At 41.8% G+C, this 21,210-nt stretch overlaps 1 protein-coding gene across 1 annotated transcript in view; it reads right to left on the bottom strand.

Moving 5' to 3' along the window:
* Positions 1 to 21,210, bottom strand: part of exoc4 (exocyst complex component 4) — a 604,047-nt gene that overhangs the window by 229,826 nt on the left and 353,011 nt on the right. Inside the window, exon 10 of the mRNA XM_043714034.2 lies at positions 10,483 to 10,702. Coding sequence (XP_043569969.2) covers positions 10,483 to 10,702 — 220 coding nt within the window. The remainder of the gene's footprint in view (positions 1 to 10,482; positions 10,703 to 21,210) is intronic.

Raw genomic sequence — 21,210 nt, 5'->3', positions numbered from 1 at the left:
AAAGACCCTATACAGACAACAAAGAAAACTAATGTCATTTACAAAATACCGTGCAAGAACTGTAACAAACTTCATTGGACAAACACGCAGAAAACTAGCCACCAGGATACATGAACACCAATTAGCCACAAAACGACATGACCCTCCCTCACTAATATCCTTACATACAGATGAGGAAGGACACCACTTCGACTGGAACAACACTAGGACAAGCCAAACAAGCCATCCTAGAAGCATGACATTCCAATCTGAACTCTATCAACAAACACATTTACTTGAACCAGATTTACCACCTCCTGAAAAGGACAGGAAATGACATCATCACATGAAATGACATCACCAATGGAAATGACATCACCAACCCAAAGAAACCCAAACATATAAATAGAAAGTAGGAATCATCAGCAATGCTTCGTCCGGAGACTCACTGAAGATGTTACCTAGTATAGTGACAAAACATCTGAAAATGAACCTTCCAGCTCAGCGAGCAAACCGACATCCAGAAAATCACAACTTTCAGAGTGCTGCTCCTTTGTCAGGTGAAGCGGAGGGAGGTACATAGCCACTACCACCTGAGATTCGATCATCTTTAGCAAGGCCTTTGATAAAGTTTCTCAGGGCAGACTGATGCAGAGGGTGAAGATACATGGGATTCACAGTGAGTTGATAAGATGAATACAGAACTGGTATGACCATGGAAGACAGTAGCAGCAGAAGGTTGTTTTTCTAACTGAACTGAATTGAATTGAATTTATTGTCATGTCTACCGAGGCACAGTGAAAAGCTTTATCTTGTAAGCAATACAGGCAGATCACATAGTTAAGTAGCATAGATAAGTAAATTACAGGTAAACATTGGCAGAAACAAAAACACAGGTACAGGTGAATGTTAAGAGCTTGTGAGTCCAATCAGTATTCTAACAACAGTAGAGTATAAACTGTTTTGAAACCGGCTAGTGCATGTGGTCAGGCTTCTGTACCTTCTCCCCGATGGTAGAGTTTGTAGAAAAACATTGCCAGGGTGGGATGGATCTTTGAGACTGCTGGCGACCTTTCTTTGACGGTGGGCCTGGTAGATGGATTTTATCGTAATAGAGTCATAGAGATGTACAGCATGGAAACAGACCCTTCAGTCTAACCTGTCCATGCCGAACAATCTAGTCCCACCTGCCAGCATCCGGCTTATATCCCTCAAAGCTCTTCCTATTCATGTACCCATCCAAATGCTACTTCAATGTTGCAATTGTACCAGCCTCCACCACATCCTCTGGCAGCTCATTCCATACACGTACTACCCTCTGTGTGAACAAGTTGCCCCTTATGTCACTTTTATATCTTTCCCCTCTCAATCTAAACCTATGCCCTCTAGTTCTGGACTCCCTGACCCCAGGGAAAAGACTTTGTCTATTTATCCTATCCATGCCCCTCATAATTTTGTAAACCTCTATAAGGTCACCTCTCAGCCTCCGACGCTCCAGGGAAAACAGCCCCAGCTTGTTCAGTCTCTCCCTATCGCTGTCAACTACACCTCCAATTTTGATGTAATCTGCAATTTTAGTAACTATACCTCTTATGCTCACATCCAAATCATTTATGTAAATGACAAAAAGTAGAGGACCCAGCACCGATCCTTGTGGCACTCCACTGGTCACAAGCCTCCAGTCTGAAAAACAACCCTCCACCACCATTCTCTGTCCTCTACCTTTGAGCCAGTTCTGTATCCAAATGGCTAGTTCTCCCTGTATTCCATGAGATCTAACCTTGCTAATCAGTCTCCCATGGGGAACCTTGTCGAATGCCTTACTGAAGTCCATATAGATCACATCTACTGCTCTGCCCTCATCAATCTTCTTTGTAACTTCTTCAAAAAACTCAATCAAGTTTGAGAGACATGATTTCCCACACACAAAGCCATGTTGACTATCGCTAATCAGTCCTTGCCTTTCCAAATACATGCACATCCTGTCCCTCAGGATTCCCTCCAACAACTTGCCCAACACTGAGGCCAGGCTCACTGGTCAATAGTTCCCAGGCTTGTCTTGACCGCCCTTCTTAAACAGTGGCACCACGTTTGCCAACCTCCAGTCTTCCGGCACCTCATCTGTTACTATCGATGATACAAATATCTCAGCAAAAGGGCCTGCAATCACTTCTCTAGCTTCCCACAGGATTCTCAGGTACACCTATCAGGTCCTGGGGATTTATCCACCTTTAAACATTTCAAGACATCCAGCACTTCCTCCTCTGTAATCTGGACATTTTGCAAGATGTCACCATCTATTTCCCTACAGTCTATATCTTCCATATCCTTTTCCACAGTAAATACTGATGCAAAATATTCATCTCCCCCATTTTCTGTGGCTCCACACAAAGGCCGCCTTGCTGATCTTTGAGGGGTCTTATTCTCTCCCTAGTTACCCTTTTGTCCTTAATATATTTGTAAAAACCCTTTGGATTCTCCTTAATTCTATTTGCCAAAACTATCTCATGTCCACGTTTTGCCCTCCTGATTTTCCTCTTAAGTATACTCCTATTTTCTTCATACTCTTGTAAGGACTCTCTCGATCTATCCTGTCTGTACCTGACATATGCTTCCGTATTTTTCTTAACCAAACCCTTAATTTCTTTAGTCATCCAGCATTCCCTATACCTACCAGCCTTCCCTTTCACCCTGACAGGAATATACTTTCTCTGGATTCTTGCTATCTCATTTCTGAAGGCTTCCATTTTCCAGCCGTCCCTTTACCTCCGAAACATCTGCCCCCAGTCAGCTTTCGAAAGTTCTTGCCTAATACTGTCAAAATTGGCCTTTCTCCAATTTAGAACTTCAACTTTTAGATCTGATCTATCCTTTTCCATCACTATTTTAAATCTAATAGAATTATGGTCGCTGGCCCCAAAGTGCTCCCCCACTGACACCTCAGTCACCTGCCCTGCCTTATTTCCCAAGAGTAGGTCAAGTTTTACAGCTTCTCTGGTAGGTACATCCACATACTGAATCAGAAAATTGTCTTGTCCACACTGAAGAAATTCCTCTCCATCTAAACCTTTAACACTATAGCAGTCCCAGTCGATGTTTGGAAAGTTAAAATCCCCGACCATAACTACCCTATTATTCTTACAGATAGCTGAGATCTCCTTACAATTTTGTTTCTCAATTTCCCGCTGACTATTGGGAGGGTCTATAATACAATCCCAATAAGGTGATCATCCCTTTCTTATTTCTCAGTACCACCCAAATAACTTCCCTGGATGTATTTCTGGGAATATCCTCACTCAGCACAGCTGCAATGCTATCCCTTATCAAAAATGGCACTTCCCCTCCTCTTTTGCCTCCCTTTCTATCCTTCCTGTAGCATTTGTATCCTGGAACATGAAGCAACCAGTCCTGCCCATCCCTGAGCCATGTTTCTGTAATTGCTATGATATCCCAGTCCCATATTCCTAACCATGCCGAGATCATCTGCTTTCCCATGGTAGGCCCCTTGCATTGAAATAAATGCAGTTTAATTTAGTTGTCCTACCTTGTCCCTCCCTGCACTGACTGTTTGAGTCACTCCCGTTCACAACTGTACCAGTCTCAGATTGATCTCTTTCCTCACTTTCTCCCTGGGTCCCAACCCGCCCCGCCACCCTCCCTCCCTCTACCCAACAGCTTACTCCCAAGCAGTTCTAGCAAATTTCCCTGCCAGTATATTAGTCCCCTTCCAATTTAGGTGCAATCCTAAATTGTACAGGTCACTTCTACCCCAAAAGAGATTCCAATGATCCAAAAATGTGAATCCTTCTCCCATACACCAGCTCCTCAGCCATGCATTCATCAGCTCTATCCTTCTATTCCTGCCCTCACTAGCTCGTAGCACTGGGAGTAATCCAGATATTACTACCCTTGAGGACCTCCTTTTTAAATTTCTGCCTAACTCTGTAATCTCCCTTCAGAATCTCAACCTTTTCACTTCCTATATCTTTGGTTCCAATGTGGACAATGACCTCCTGCTGGCCCCTCTCCCCCGTGAGAACATTCTGCACCTTCTTTGAGACATCCTTGATCCTGGCACCAGGGAAACAACACACCATTCTGCTTTTTCTCTGCTGGCCACAGAAACGTCTGTCTGTACCTTGGACTACAGAATTTCCTAACACAATTGATCTCTTGGAAGCCGATGTATCCCTCGTTGCATTACAGCCAGTCTCAATATCAGAAACTTGGCTGCTGTGCTATGTTCCTCAGAGAATCCATCACTCCATACATTTTCCAAAACAGCATACCTGTTTGAAATATCCACAAAGACTCCAGCCCTAGGTGCCTACCTCTCTTCCCCTTCCTGGAGTTACCCCACCTATGTGACTGTATCTGAGACTTCCCCCCCCCCCCTCGTATAACTGCCATCCATCTCATACTGTTGCAAATTCCTCATTGCTTCTATCTGTCTCTCCAACTGATCCACTCGATCTGATAAGATTCGCATCCAACAGCATTTATGGCAGATATAATCTGCAGTAACTCTTAAACTCTCTTTAAACTCCCACATCTGACAAGAAGTACATATTACTGTACTAAAGGCCATTTTTGCTCCTTCACAATCTACAGACCCAGAAAATAACACCGTCTTATTCCTCGACAAAACACTGCACCAGGTTAAATTAATAGCTATGGCTTATATTTTAAGTTTAATCAAGAGGCTTATCTCCAAAAACATATAATCAAGAAAGAACCCACTGTACTCACTAATACAGCCTCTCTCTTGGACAGACTTAAAACAACAATTAACTTATCGTATTCTGTGTTGTGAACTTCGCCCAAACCGTTTCCTCCAAGATTAGTTGTGAAATTCACTGTTTGTTAATTTTCCCAGATGCACTCCGATGTCCAGTGACATGAATTTAAAAACAGCGGTTGGCCTTTGTGATTGTGCAAGCCAAGTTCACTACTCTTTCTAACTGTCTCCAATCTTGAATGGTGCAGTTGTCATTCCAAGCAGTGATACATCCAGACAGAATGCTCCCGATGGCGCACCTATTAAAGTAGGCAAGGGTATTCTCCATCATGCCAAATTTCCTCAGCTGCCTGAGGAAGAAGAGACGTTGTTGGGCCTTTGTAACCAGTGTATCCACATGAGGGGTCCAAGAAGGCTGGGAGTGGATGGCCACTCCCAGGAGTGTGACACTCTCCACTCGTTCCATCTCTGTGCTGTTAACGAGTCGGGGGGCATGAGTAACTTTCCACCAAAAGCCAATAATAAACCTTAGTTTTGCTGGCATTGAGAGCTAGGTTGTTCTCAGTGCACCATTTTTCCAGGTCTTCCACCTCCCATCTGTAGTTTGTTTCATTGGCATCGGAGATTTGACCGACAATGGTGGTGTCATCAGCGAACTTGTAAAATGGCATTAGTTTGGTACTTGGCGACGCAGTCATGGGTATTCAGTGAGTACAGAAGGGAGATGAATACACAGCCCGGGGTGTGGGGGGGAGTGGGGGGATGGGGGTGGGGACACTCCAGTGTTGTATGTTAGTGAGGATGAAATATTGTCCCCAATCTTTACTGATTGTAGCTTGTGGGTCAGGAAACTGTGGATCCAGTTGCAGAGAGTGGGGCTTAGTCCGAGATCACTAAGCTTAGTAATCAGTCTTGAAAGGTTAATAGTGTTGAAGACTGAACTGTAGTCAACGAGTAGGATTCTTATGTAGCTGTTCTTGGTGTCAAGATACTCTCGGGAAGAGGGAAGAGCAAGTGATATGGCATCTATTGGTTCGATAGGCAAATTGGAGTGGTTCAAGAGTAGTGGGCAGGCTAGTGTTGAATAATGCCATGACCGGTCTTTCAAAGCACTTCATGACCACTGAAGTTGGGGCCACTGGGCGGTAGTCATTGAGACACGCTGCATGAGCCTTTTTAGGCACAGGGATGATGTTGGCTGCCTTGAAACAGGCAGTGACAGTGCCTGCTGCAGGCAGAGGTTGAAGATGTCCGAGTAAACCTCTGCCAGTTGATCTGCGCTTGCTCTGAGTGCACGGCCTGGTACTCTGTCTGGTCCCATTGCTTTCACATGAAGGAAAAATGATCTGACTTCTGATGCAGTGACTGTTGGGAGAGATCTGTCAGGACTTGTTGGAATAAGTGTTACCTCTCCGCCGAAACTCTGCTCAAAGTGAGCATAGAAAGCGTTGAGACAATCTGGGAGGGATGTGTCATCGTCTGCTATCTTGCTGGAAATTTATGACCAATGGTATTCCCACAGGGATCAGTGCTGGGACCCTTACGGTTTGTTTTTAATATCTATACAACATATATAAAATGATTTCAAAGAGCATGTCGGTGATCTAATTAGTAAGTTGGCGAATGACTCAAAGATTAGGGAAAACTGCAGATAGTGAGAATTGCCAGAGAATAAAGCAGGATATAAATAGGCTGGGGACTCTGAGCAGAAAAATAGCAGAGGAAATTTAATCCAGACAAAAGTGAAGGTCTAATGCAGGAGGGAAGTACACAGTAAATGGCAGAACCCTTAGAAGCATCAACATGCAGAGGTATCTAGGCACACAGATCCACAGGTCCCTGAAAGTTGCAACGCAAGTGGATAAGGCGACATGTGGCAGGCTTGTCTTCATTGGTCAGATTGAGTACAAAAATTGGCAAGTCATGTTTCTGCTGAATGAAATTTTAGTTAGATCACATTTGGAATATTATAGTTCTAGTCACTACAGAGGGATGTGCAGGCTTTGAAGGGGGTTCTGATTTGGAGGGTATTAGCTATGAAGGGAGATTGGACACATTTTGTTTGTTCTCACTTGCATGTCAAAGGGTGTGAGGTGACCTGATAGAGATTTACAAAATTGAGAGAGACACTGATAAAAAGGATGAGGAATTCTTCTCCCACAGTAGAAATATCAATTCCTAGAGGATATAGGTTTAAGGTCAACCGGAGAAAGTTTAAAGGAGATGTGAGAAGCAAGTTTTGTTTACACAGAGGATGATAAGTGCCTGGAAGTGCCAGAGGAGGTGGTAGAAATAGATACAACAGAAACATGTAAGAGCATTTTGACAGATACATGAACAGACAGGGAATACAAGGATACAGATCATGTGGAGGGAAAAGGTTTTCAAGTTTAGAAAGGCGCAGTGTGCCAGCACAGACTTTGTGGGCTGAAAGGCCAGCTCCCACGCTGTGTGCTCTACTGCTCTATTTTTAAGATCTACAGGCAGGTGTACAATGCTAACTTTTCGTGTTGACAACCCCTAGTGGCATTTGTAACTGTCGAGTTATGAATAATTTGTTGAATTTTTAAATTCCCTTTAAAGATTTTTCAGAATATTTTACCTTTCACTTGTATCTGATGTATCCTAATCTTTCACTTGCAATGTATAAAAACTTTTAGAAGCAATTTTGCTTTTTTGACATTAATTGGTGAAAATTCTTTCCTATGGTTGGCTGGCCTTCTGCTGTATTCTAGGAATGGCCAATAGTGAATGTTGTACTGAGGTACAGTACCACTGCAAGCTGATGGAAGTGAAACATTTGTCAGAGATTGCTAAATAAACAAGGCTTACATTAAGGTCAGAGCATGAGCACCTGTTCTTCGTTGAGAACTACAAACTCCAATCCATTTACTTTTTTGTTCTATCTTTCTAGCATCAGCTGTATTTTACGAAGAAAATCAAGAAAGCATTACATTCAATTCTAATGCTGCAAGTGTGCACTAACAGCTGGCACATTGATTTTGATACTGCTGCTAACCCTGTATAAAGAGTTAGAAGTATGACATGACACGATGTCGACACAAAAGCAACTTAAATGTGAGTGTATTGTCAAGATATGAAATACAGTTGTCAACTCCAGAGCGCCAAATCAGAAGTAGACATTTCCTCTGACCTAATTGAAGAATAAAACAGGAAGCTTCTTTATAACAGCATCTCCGTATAAGTGCAGAAGTACTCTTGGTATCTCAAGGCCAATATCGAGAAATGTTCACTCTTTAAAGAGAGGAAGCATTTATAGTTCGGAAAGAAGTTATTTAATCATAGAGATGTACAGCATGGAAACAGACCCTTCGGTCCAACCCGTCCACGCCGACCAGATATCCCAACCCAATCTAGTCCCACCTGCCAGCACCCAGCCCATATCCCTCCAAACCCTTCCTATTCATATACCCTCCAAATGCCTCTTAAATGTTGCAATTGTACCAGCCTCCACCACATCCTCTGGCAGCTCATTCCATAGACATATCACCTCTGTGTGAAAAAGTTTCACGTAGGTCTCTTTTATATCTTTCCCCTCTCACCCTAAACCTATGCCCTCTAGTTCTGGACTCCCTGACCCCAGGGAAAAGACTTTGCCTATTTATCCTATCCATGCTCCTCATAATTTTGTCAACCTCTATAAGGTCATCCCTCAGCCTCCGATGCTCCAGGGAAAACAGCCCCAGCCTCTCCTATAGCTCAAATCCTCCAACCCTGCCAACATCCCTGTAAATCTTTTCTGAACCTTTTCAAGTTTCACAACATCTGTCCGATAGGAAGGAGACCAGAATTGCACACAATATTTCAACAGTGGCCTAACCAATGTCCTGTACAGCCGCAACATAACCTCCCAACTCCTGTGCTCAATTCTCTGACCAATAAAAGGAAGCATACCAAACACGTTCTTCACTTTCCTATATTCCTGTGACTCCACTTTCAAGGAACTATGAACCTGCACTCCAAGGTCTCTTTGTTCAGCTACACTCCCTAGGACCTTACCATTTAGTGTATAAGTCCTGCTAAGATTTGCTTTCCCAAAATGCAGCACCTTGTATTTATCTAAATTATACTCCATCTGCCACTTCTCAGCCCATTTGCCCATCTGATCAAGATCCTGTTGTAATCTGAGGTAACCACTACACCTCCAATTTTGCAAACTTACTAACCATACTTCTTATGCTCACATCCAAATCATTTATATAAACGAGGAAAAGTAGAGAACCCAGCACTGATCCTTGTGGCACTCCACTGGTCACAGGCCAGTCTGAAAAACAACCCTCCACCACCACACCACCCTCTGTCTTCTACCTAGTTCTCCCTGTATTCCGTGAGACCTAACTTTTCTAACCATTCTCCCATGGGGAACCTTGTCGAACGCCTTACTGAAGTCAACATAGGTCACATCTACCGCTCTGCCCTCATCAATCCTCTTTGTTACTTCTTCAAAAAACTCAATCAAGTTTGTGAGTCATGATTTCCCACACACAAAGTCATGCTGACTATCCCTAATCAGTCCTTGCCTTTCCAAATACATGTACATCCTGTCCCTCAGGATTCCCTCCATCAACTTGCCCATCAGGCTCACTGGTCTATAGTTCCCTGGCTTGTCCTTACCAACCTTACCACAGTGGCACCATGTTAGCCAACCTCCAGTCTTCTGGCACCTCGCCTGTGAAACCAGCTTAACTTGTGATTGTACTGACCTATTCTTAAATGTCCGTCTCTGTTTCAAATATGAACTTTAACAATAAATTCAAAAGCCTTAACCTTTTGTGTTAAAAGAATTCTCATGCTCTTTATCTTAAATTAGATAATATTTATAATATAGAATCCAGCTGTTTGGCCCAAAGGACTATCATGCTGATAATGCTCCACATTGCAATCCAATTAGATTGAATAAAGAGATGTAGAGCAATATCAGCACCATAATTATTAAACTTTGTTAGTTGTTGGACACCTTTTTAAATGACCACCCCTTTCCCACCTTAGACTTGTGTCACTGTTGAACACATTGTTTCTTCATTATCACTGGGTCCAAGTCTTAGAGCACTTTCTGTTGGCACAACTTTCACCATGTTGCCCACAGTAGTTCAAGAAAAAAGACACCATATCAAGATTAATCACGGAGGGGGAAAGTAAAATGTAAACCTTGCCTATAATAACTGCATCATGAGGATGAATATATAATTTAATATTCTGCCATAAACATATCATAATGCACCCCTCAAACAATTATGAGGCATTTTGTATAAATTATACTCTTCTGTACTTTATGAGAGTAATGGTTGATGAGACAAAGAAAACTAATGAGGCTTGTTTGAATCATGTAGTTTAAAAAGTCCAACAAAAGTTTTCACCTAAGCTGTATCTCCAGGTCCATTCTGTTTCAAGTTTATGTCCAAACGAACAGGGCTTTCTCCTTTCCTCCAGTTTCCAGTGGCACTAACCGTTTTTTTGTTACACAGCCATGTCCTTGAGGTAAAAGGAAAACCCATTCGAGGAGTTCTCTCACTGACACACAGTCATGACTACTGAACAAATCAGTTTTAATATGTAGTCCACATTAAGACGCTGGATCTCAAGACAAAACTTGCAAGTATATTGCCATCTGCTAAAAGATGTACCTGCATTTGTCTTATAGCTTATGAAATACCTGATAGCCTAATTCAAATGACATAATGAATGCCATTATGAAATTCTGTCATATGCAAAATGTGAAATGCAACATGCAACAACATTCCTACCTGAAGGAGGGGTCGTTGCACACCCAAGACTTTCATGGTATCAGCACTAGCCAACACTTTCAAAGGATCTGCAACTTTGGTTGCAGCCTCGATTTCTTTGTTGACATCAAGATGCACCTGATTTAAGAAGAAGTTCTTGATGTACATGGTGAGGAACTCACGCAATGGGCACTGTTTACCAGAACCAGCCCACATGGCGACTTCAATTTCCTGAATGAATCTAAAAGAAAGAAAAGATAGTCTTGGAATTCTTGAGTATTTAATACAAGATACTACATGAGAGGACTGTATGTACAGTTATCAGAATGTGACCATTTTTCACAAAGTCAGTCTTAAAAGCGGAATAATTAAAATTGTACAAAATATACTCTTGAATTGACAGGTTGAGTTGTCATTATGATTCCAACTCTTAGAAAACTAGCAAACCCATGTTACTTTTAGATGTTGCACTTTATACATAGAATATGATCATACTTCCTTTTCCATGACAGACACACTTCGCTACCATATACGGTTTGACCCCTTTCATGAGTTATAGCACAAAAGGACTCGGAAATTGAGTTACAATTTGACCTAAAGGTTGAATAAAGGCAGGTTATAGTAGCAGTATTTAGAGATTAAGATGGTGAGCCCATAAATTGGTTTTCAAGTAAAACATAAAACTATCAGTAATTTTGGATAAATGTATTTACATCTAAGGTCATTATTACATTTTAAATTTTCTGACATGTTTTCCCCACCATTCTTTTTTTGGATACTTTAATTACCTCTCTGGGACAGAAATCAATGGATACTTGCAGTATCTTGACTTAAACAACCAATCCTTGAATATACCTAGGCATAGTGAGTAACAATGACTGATAAATGACTGTGAATAAGCATGTTTCTAACAGGGAGCCTTCTGTCAAATTTAGACTGAGGAATTCTGCTTTATTGACTTAGATAATGGAATTTAGTGATGTAAAACATCCTTACTGACAAAACGTTATGTGACAGACCCAAGTTAGGTGATGACATTCTTTACAGATTATCTAAGAGGAAGAAAACATAGTTCAAACACAGCATGGTGGCACAGTGATTAGCACTGCTGCCTCACAGTGCCAGAGACCCGGGTTGAATTCCTGCCTCAGGGAACTGTCTGTGTGGAGTTTGCACATTCTCCCCGTATCTGCGTGGGTTTCCTCCGGGTGCTCCGGTTTCCTCCCACAATCCAAAGATGTGCAGGTTAGGTGAATTGGCCATGCTTAATTACCCGTAGTGTTAGGTGAAAGGGTAAATGTAAAGGAATGGGTCTGGGTGGGTTGCTTTTCGGAGGGTCGGTGCGAACTTGTTGGGCTGAAGGGCCTGTTTCCACACTGTAAGTAACCTAAAAAAAATTGCAAGACTGGGCAGAGAAAATACTACCATGAAAAAGATTTTTGTTAAAGAATTCAGTAAGAAAAAGATCCAGGAAACAATATCAAAGAACAAGAACAAAGAATTATGCAACAATCCCTCCAAGCCTGCTCTGGCACATTTTACTTTTCCAGATTGAAATGGTCTTCACTTATAGGATCCGTAACCCTCTATTCCCTTCCTATTCATGTATTTGGACAGGTGCTTCTCGAATGCTATCATGTCTGCCTTCCACCACCTCCTCCGGCAATGCGTTCCAGGCACTCACTACCATTTGTGCAAAAGACTTGCCTCGCACATCTCTTTTAAAACTCCCCCCTTGCATCTTGAACCTGGTATTCCCTAGTAATTGAACCCACCACCCTGGAAAAAAGCTTCATACTTCCCACACTATCGATGCCATTCACAATCTGATGAATTTCTATCAGGTCACCCCTCAACCTTCTGCATTCCAGTGAAAATAAACCCTGTCTATCCAACCTTTCTTCACAGCTAAAATCCACAATACCAGGGAACATTCTGGTAAGTCTTTTCTGTACCCTCTCCAAAGCATCCACATCCTTCTGCTGGTGTGGTAACCAGAACTGTACACAAGATTCCAAGTGTGGCCTAACCAAAGCTCTATAAATCTGCTGCATAACTTGTCCATCCTTATAGTCAATGTCCCATCTAGTGAAAAACATGCCACTGGCCTTCTTAACAATCTTATCTACTTGCACTGTCACCTTCAGTGATGTGTGCACACACCGATCTCTCTGCATATCAATGCTCCTAAGGGTTCTGCCATTCACTGTATAATTTCCACCTGTACTTGACCTTTCAAAATGCATCACATTTGTCTGGATTAAATTCCATCTGCCATTTTTCTGCCCATGCCTCCAACTGATCTATATCCTGCTGTATCCTCTGACAATCCTCCTCACTATCTGCAACTCCACCAATATTTGTATTGTCCGCAAATTTACCAGCTATGTTTTCCTCCAATACATTTATGTAGATCACAAACAGCACTGATCCCTGTACAACACCACTCGTATCGCCCTCCATTCTGGAAAAACATCCTTTCACTGCTACCCGGTCTCCTATGACTAAGCCAGTTCTGTATTGATCTTGCTAGTTCACTCCTGATACGATGTGACTTCACCTTTTCTACCAGTCTGCCATGAAGGGATCTTGTCAAAGGCTTTACGGAAGTCCATAAAGTCAACATCAACCATTTTTCCCTCAATGATCTTTGTCACCGCCTCAAAAAGCTCGATCAAGTTAGTGAGCCATGATCTTCCCCACACAAAACCATGCTGTCAATTGCTAATAATAGCATTTACTTCTAAATTTGGATCGATCTTGTCCCTGAGAATCTTTTCCAATAATTTCCCAACGACCGATGTGAGACTCACTGGCCTGTAATTTCCAGGATTATCCCTGCTACCCTTCTTAAACAGTGGGACAATATTGACTATTCTGCAGTCCTCTGTGACCTCACCTGTGGCCAAAGAGGATACATAGATGTCTGTCAATGACTTAACTAATTTCATACTTTAAGACGCACAACACCTCTTCATTTTTAATAGCAACTTGACTGAGAAACTCGATATGCCCTTCCCCGAGATCATCTTCCACCAATTCCTTCTCTTTGGTGAACAGTGACACAAAGAATTTGTTTAGGACCTCACCTACCTCTTCTGGCTCCACATATCAATTCCCTCATTTGTTCTTGAGTGGGCCAAATCATTATCTGGCTATGCTCTTGCTCTTCATATACATTTAAAAAACCTTGGGATTATCATTAATCCTGTTTGCTAATGATTTTTCATGATCCCTTTTAACTCTTCCAATTCCTTGTTTAAGTTCTTTCCGACCTTCCTTACATGCTTCAAAGGCTTCATCAGTTCCCAACCTCCGAGACATTATATATGCTTCCTTCTTCTTTCTGACCAAAGTCATAACATCCTTGGTCATGCAAGATTCATGTAACTTGCCATACCTCGCCTTTATACTCCCAGGAACTCCCGCTCCTGAACTCTCATCAACTGCTGCTTGAAATACTCCCAAGTGTCCGATGTAGATTTACTGTCAAATAGTCACGTCCAATCAAAATTCTCCAGTTCCTGCCTAATTTTGTTGCAGTTTGCCTTCCCCAAATTTAGCACCTTCACTCGAGGACTGATGGTATCCCAATCCATGAGTATCTTAAAACTTACGGTATTATGGTCACTAGTCCTGAAATGCTCCCCCATTGAACTTTCACTCACTTGGCTAGGCTCATTTCCCAAAACCAGGTCCAGTAAAACCCCTGCCCTGGTTGGACTCAAGCACTTAGATTATAAAAGGAGAATTAAAGCTATAATTGAACTTGGACACAGTTCAAAAAACCTGTTGCTATATTTGGACAGTTAATTTAGGAAAGTGCAATTTACTAATAGTTTGTTTAATTGCCAACAGCTTATTTTAACATCAGTTGTAGCACTCAAGCTGTTGTGGTACAATCAATACATGGTGAAGTGGATGCATATAAAACGTATACAGATGTAAAAACAAGGGAAAATGTAAAATATTTTTACACCTATTCTCAGTCTGCATTCCATTGAGATCTCTTCTAATAAGATAGCTTTCAATAATTGAAAGTAGATGACAACTTAAGTGTGCAGCGAGGCCCATCATACAGACTTAGATAAATTTTCTTTCATCAACAATAATGTTCAAAAATGGTTCATCTAAAATAAACTGAATAACAGCTGTACTGGATAAATAAATCATGATCAAATTTAACATAAACAAAAAATATTCAAGATTTATTTCTGGAAATAGAAATTTTTGGTTTGGTTACGACATTGTTTATTTAAGAAAAGCATAGGAACACTCTGGCTACCTTTATAAAATGTTCTGTTCTCCTGACCACATCCTCTTGCCTTACCCTTGGCTTAAGGACAAAAATACAATCTCAACTTCTCATTGTCAGATTTCCAATATTTGACTGAATCTCCAAATCAAATTGGATATCATCCTTTCTCTTCTCCTCAAACTCAACAATCCAATGTCAGAGTCCAGATGAGCATAATGACCTTATCCTTTGGTGAAAACATCATTCACAAAAAAAAAGTCAGTCAAGTCAGACTGAACAGTTAATGAAATTAATACTGGACTTGGTGAGGAGTTTAAATGCTACCTTGGCAAGTTTCAAAATTGAATTATGCAAGTCATCGCATTTGAGATCAAGCACAATAACAACGGAGTCTGAAAGAGTTCACTTTTTTTTTATTGCTTCTAAAGGTAAGGAAACCCACTAACCCTTACCAATTCTAACCTGTCCATGATTCTAATACATACTGCAAGATTGACAATTAATAGTTCCTGAAGTCATTCAGTTTTAAAAAGGTAGCGTGTCAGTCAGTCTTAAATGATGGGCAATAAATAGAGCCTGTACTGTCCCAGGCTTATTTTATTTAACTTGGGTGTCATGAATTATTCAATCTTTGCTTTTTTTCAATGATTTTAACTGATCTTAGTAATTCACAGGCTGCACTACTTTGGGGAGCTGGTTCCTTGGTACCAGACATCATCCTGAACAAACTGGCCAATCATGTATGTTTAGACTGAAAGAACTGGAAAATGGATCAAAGATGATCTGCCAAATTAAATGAACAAGAAATTTTGTTTTGATTCAGTCAGGGACTGTTAATATTGCAAGAAGAAATCTTGCAATTACATCACAAGATTTCATTCTTTTTGATGAAAACAAACTTTGTTGCTTATCAAAAAGAATTGAACAAAGCATGTACTATTAAGTTATGCTGTGAACTATTTTCCAATTTTTACTCAGACCAAAGAATTCCCTTATACATAACAACAATCTTGAAAATGCATTATTTTCTTTAGTGACTTATGACACGGAGGTCAAATCCCTCTGCTAATTAAAATTAAACACAGAAAAGCTTGCCTCAACTCGTAATCTGCTAAAAGTGTGAGTAAATGAAAAGAACTCTTAATTTCTATTTAATGAAAAATAAAAATTTACTTTCCTAACTCGAACAGTGAATACTAAATAAAAACTATGAACAAATCCAAGCCCTCCAATTACTAATTACTGTCTTGCCCCAACCGTATAAAAATGCTGCTCCAACAAACACAATTATTAAACATTAGTCCCCACAGTCTCTAATGCTGACGACCTTCCAGTCTTGCGAATCCGTTACTTCTCAGAGTCATAGAGATGTGCAGCATGGAAACAGACCCTTTGGTCCAAACTGTCCACACTGACCAGATATCCCAACCCAAATTCGTCCCATCTGCCAGCACACAGCCCATATCCCTCCAAACCCTCCCTATTCATATACACATCCAAATTGCCTCTTAAATGTTGCAATTGTACCAGCCTCCACCACATCCTCTGGCAGCTCATTCCATAAACGTACCACCCTCTGCGTACAAAAGTTGCCCGAGGTCTCTTTTATATCTTTCCCCTCTCACCCTAAACCTATGCCCTCTAGTTCTGGACACCCTGACCCCAGGGAAAAGACTTTGCCTATTTATCTTATCCATGCCCCTCATAATTTTGTAAACCTCTATAAGATCACCCCTCAGCTTCTGACACTCCAGGGAAAACAGCCCCAGCCTGTTCAGCCGCTCCCTATATCTCAAATCCTCCAACCTTGGCAACATCCTTGTAAATCCTTTCTGAACCCTTTCAAGTTTCACAACATCTTTCCGATAGGAAGGAGACCAGAATTGCACGCAATATTCCAACAGTGGCCTAACCAATGTCCTGTACAGCCGCAACATGAGCTCCCAACTCCTGTACTCAATACTCTGACCAATAAAGGAAAGCATACCAAACGCCTTCTTCACTATCTACTTGCAACTCCACTTTCAAGGAGCTATGAACCTGCACTCCAAGGTCTCTTTGTTCAGCAACACTCCCTGGGACCTTACCATTAAGGTGTATAAGTCCTGCTAAGATTTGCTGACCCAAAATGCAGCACCTCGCATTTATCTGAGTTAAACTCCATCTGCCACTTCTCAGCCCATTGGCCCATCTGGTCCAGATCCTGTTGTAATCTGAGGTAACCCTCTTCACTGTCCACTACATCTCCAATTTTGGTGTCATCTGCAAACTTACTAACTGTACCTCTTATGCTCGCATCCAAATCATTTATGTAAATGACAAAAAGTAGAGGACCCTGCACCGATCCTTGTGGCACTCCACTGGTCACAGGCCTCCAGTCTGAAAAACAACCCTCCACCACCACCCTCTGTCTTCTACCTTTGAGCCAGTTCTGTATCCAAATGGCTAGTTCTCCCTGTATTCCATGAGATCGAACCTTGCTAATCAGTCTCCAATGGGGAATCTTGTCAAACGCCTTACTGAAGTCCATATAGATCACATCTATTGCTCTGCCCTCATCAATCTTCTTTGTTACTTCTTCAAAAAACTCAATCAAGTTTGTGAGACATGATTTCCCACACACAAAGCCATGCTGACTATCCCGAATCAGTCCTTGCCTTTCCAAATACATGTACATCCTGTCCCTCAGGATTCCCCCCAACAACTTGCCCAACACTGAGGCCAGGCTCACCGGTCTATAGTTCCCAGGCTTGTCTTGACCGCCCTTCTTAAACAGTGGCACCACGTTTGCCAACCTCCAGTCTTCCGGCACCTCACCTGTAACTATCGATGATACAAATATCTAAGCAAGAGGCCCAGCAATCACTACTCTAGCTTCCCACAGAGTTCTCGGGTACACCTGATCAGGTCCTGGGGATTTATCCACTTTTAACCATTTCAAGACATCCAGCACTTCCTCTTCTGTAATCTGACCATCTATTTCCCTACAGTCTATATCTTCCATATTCTTTTCCACAGTAAATACTGATGCAAAATATTCATTTAGTATCTCCCCCATTTTCTGTGGCTCCACACAAAGGCTGCCTTGCTGATCTTTGAGGGGCCCAATTCTCTCCCTAGAGAACTTGTAACTTGCAACACGGAGGTGAACCCCTCTGTTAATTAAACCGAACATCTAGAAAAGCTCGCCTCGCAATCTGTTACAATATAAGAGACATAATGCTCAAATTCTGGTATTTAAGGAAAATAATACCAATTTATTTTCTAACTCTAAATGCGATCAGTAAACAAAAACGGTTCACAAATTGAAGTCCCCCCCCCCCGCTTTCTCTTAATTGCTTACCTTTGAGCAATTAAGCTTCCAACTCTATCACCAATTTGTTGTTCCAATAAAATACTTTAAAAAATACATCAACTGAATTTCAAAATCACACAGTCTCAGTCTTCTTCTGTGTCTTCACTCTCCCAGCTGCTGATCTCCCCATGGGTCATCATCTTTCTTTTTACTGCAAGTATGTTTCACATGAAAAGGTACCTTTGATAGAGAATGTTTTCTAATTTCTTTGAGAGCAAGATGTTAGGTGGGAAATTAGCTCTCCAGAAGTTTCTTTCTCTACGGCAGTTACTCTCTGGTCATTTTTCAAAATGTCCGCATTCTTATATTACCTCAACATTGGATCATCTCATTGGTTCAATGTTGGCAGAACAACACATTCAAATTCATTTGGGCTTTAGTATCTTGGGGCATAATTTAAATTGATTGACAACAATTAGAATTTAACCAAAATAGCAACTAAAACTCAGGTATCCATTTCACAGCCAAATGTTAAATATTTTCAATTTTCCATTACACTCTGGGACTGTCATCTAGTCATATACATAGGTACTTGTAATCTCTCAGTTCAGAATAGCATTTTTTCTCACTTAAAAGTACAGTACATGCCTTAAACCTCACAACACATCCTTCTGTCCTTCCGATTCAGCTGTCTTCTCCCTGGGCTGTCTTCTTACTTTTTACTGCTTTTACAGGAAAAGGTAACTTTTGATAGATAGTGTCTTTTGTGATTTCTTTGAGAGCAAGATGTTTATTTCCGAGGATGGCAGTTGCTCTCCAGTTCAATGGCAGTTGCTCTGACCAATTTTCAAAATGCCCTTATATTTTACCATTACCCTTTCATTGGCCTGAAGTTATCAATACAATAAACTCAAACTCTATTGGGTTTTGGTATCCCTGGGCATAATATAAATTAATTGGTTAAATTTGAATTGTTGTCAAAACAGCAACCAAAACTCAGATATCCAATTAACAGCCAATTGTCACATGCATCTATTTTGGAAGAGGCCATCCCTTATCTGTACTGTATGCTGGCAGCTATGACTGTACTTAAATTCAGAAAATACTTTATCTTAAAGTGACTATATACTCTTTCGACTTTGTAACAGTGACCAAACCAAAGCTTTGCCACAACCCACCAACATTCACTTTAATTCTTCCCAGTGTCCCAAATTCATTGGAAAGATTATTCAGGATCCTCCAATGAGTTTTTTTTTGGTTTTTGTGAACCTCACCAATGTGGATGTCTTAGTCACTTATTGAGGGTGCTGGCAGATACTCTATTTTCATATCATAGCATTTCATCTTAACTCTGTTGACCAGTTCTTTCACAAGTCACTGTGAAGACCACCACAGACATCTTCGAACTGCTTGTCTCAAAAACAGATTCAGATAGCAAGCACATATATAAATTAAGCCAAAGTGCATTCTAACCAAGCTCCACCTTGAATCACAATTTCTATTGCAATGTGGCATGCTTTGGAATAGTGTGAGAAATATAAATAAATTATTTTACCATTAGCTCAACTCTGATCCTCCAAAGCATCGTAATGATTGACATTGCGAATGGAATTTTATGACAATTTCTCCAGAGTCCTTGATTCTACAACACCTTTTGAGATGGATTATGCGATGTTCAAAATTTTTCATTATCACCTCTGACCTTGTACATTAAACACAAGCTCCATTTTAAGGAATTAATCTAGGTTTGATCGAGTTACATTTCCATCACTACTGTTTTTAACGGATGCCCAATTGTCTTATATTTAACACTTTAATCCCAAAAATAATATTTCTGAAACTGAAGATTATACTCTAAAAGACAAACCATGAACAAGATTTTAACAACAGGGTCTATCCCCCCTAGTCCAGGAACTCCCCACATACGTTCGAGACACCACCCACGCCCTCCACCTCCTCCAAGACTTCCGTTTCCCCAGCCCCCAAGGCCTCATCTTCACCATGGATATCCAATCCCTCGACACCTCCATCTGCCATGACCAGGGCCTCCAAGCCCTCCGTTTTTTTCCTCTCCAGACGTCCCCAACAGTACCCTTCCACCGACACTCTCATTCATTTGGCCGAACTGGTCCTCACCCTTAACAATTTCTCCTTTGAATCCTCCCACTTCCTCCAGACTAAAGGGGTAGCCATGGGCACACGTATGGGCCCCAGCTATGCCTGTCTCTTTGTTGGCTACATACAGCAGTTGATCTTCCGTAATTACATCGGCGCCACTCCCCAACTCTTCCTCCGCTACATTGATGACTGCATTGGCGCCACCTCGTGCTCCCACGATGAGGTTGAGCAATTCATCAACTTCACCAACACATTCCACCCAGACCTTAAATTTACCTGGACCATCTCTGACACCTCCCTCCCCTTCCTGGACCTCTCCAGCTCCATTAATGATGACCGACTTGACACTGACATTTTTTTACAAACCCACTGACTCCCACAGCTACCTGGATTACACCTCTTCCCACCCTACCTCTTGCAAAAATGCCATTCCGTATTCCCAATTCCTCCGCCTCTGCCGTATCTGCTCCCAGAAAGACCAGTTCCACCACAGAACACACCAGATGGCCTCCTTCTTTAGACACCGCAATTTCCCTTCCCACGTGGTTAAAGATGCCCTCCAACGCATCTCGTCCACATCCTGCACCTCCGCCCTCAGAGTCCACCCCTCCAACCGTAACAAGGACAGAACGACCCTGGTGCTCACCTTCCACCCTACCAACCTTCGCATAAACCAAATCATCCGCCGACATTTCCACCACCTCCAAACAGACCGCACCACCGGGGATATATTTCCCTCTCCACCCCTTTCCGCCTTCCGCAAAGACCGTTCCCTCCGTGACTACCTGGTCAGGTCCACGCCCCCCTACAACCCACCCTGCCATCCTGGCACTTTCCCCTGCAACCGCAGGAACTGTAAAACCTGCGCCCACACCTCCTCCCTCACCTCTATCCAAGGCCCTAAAGGAGCCTTCCACATCCCTCAAAGTTTTACTTGCACATCCACTAATATCATTTATTGTGTCCGTTGCTCCCGATGTGGTCTCCTCTACATTGGGGAGACTGGGCGCTTCCTAGCAGAGCGCTTTAGAGAACATCTCTGGGACACCCGCATCAATCAACCACACCGCCCTGTGGC

The sequence above is a fragment of the Chiloscyllium plagiosum genome, unplaced genomic scaffold (assembly GCF_037043375.1).
Source record: "Chiloscyllium plagiosum isolate Xiang-an unplaced genomic scaffold, Cpla_swu_hap1 HiC_scaffold_23, whole genome shotgun sequence".
Taxonomy (NCBI): Eukaryota; Metazoa; Chordata; class Chondrichthyes; order Orectolobiformes; family Hemiscylliidae; genus Chiloscyllium; species Chiloscyllium plagiosum.
Note: the sequence above shows the minus strand (reverse complement) of the source record. Positions and strands in the feature narration are given on the sequence as shown.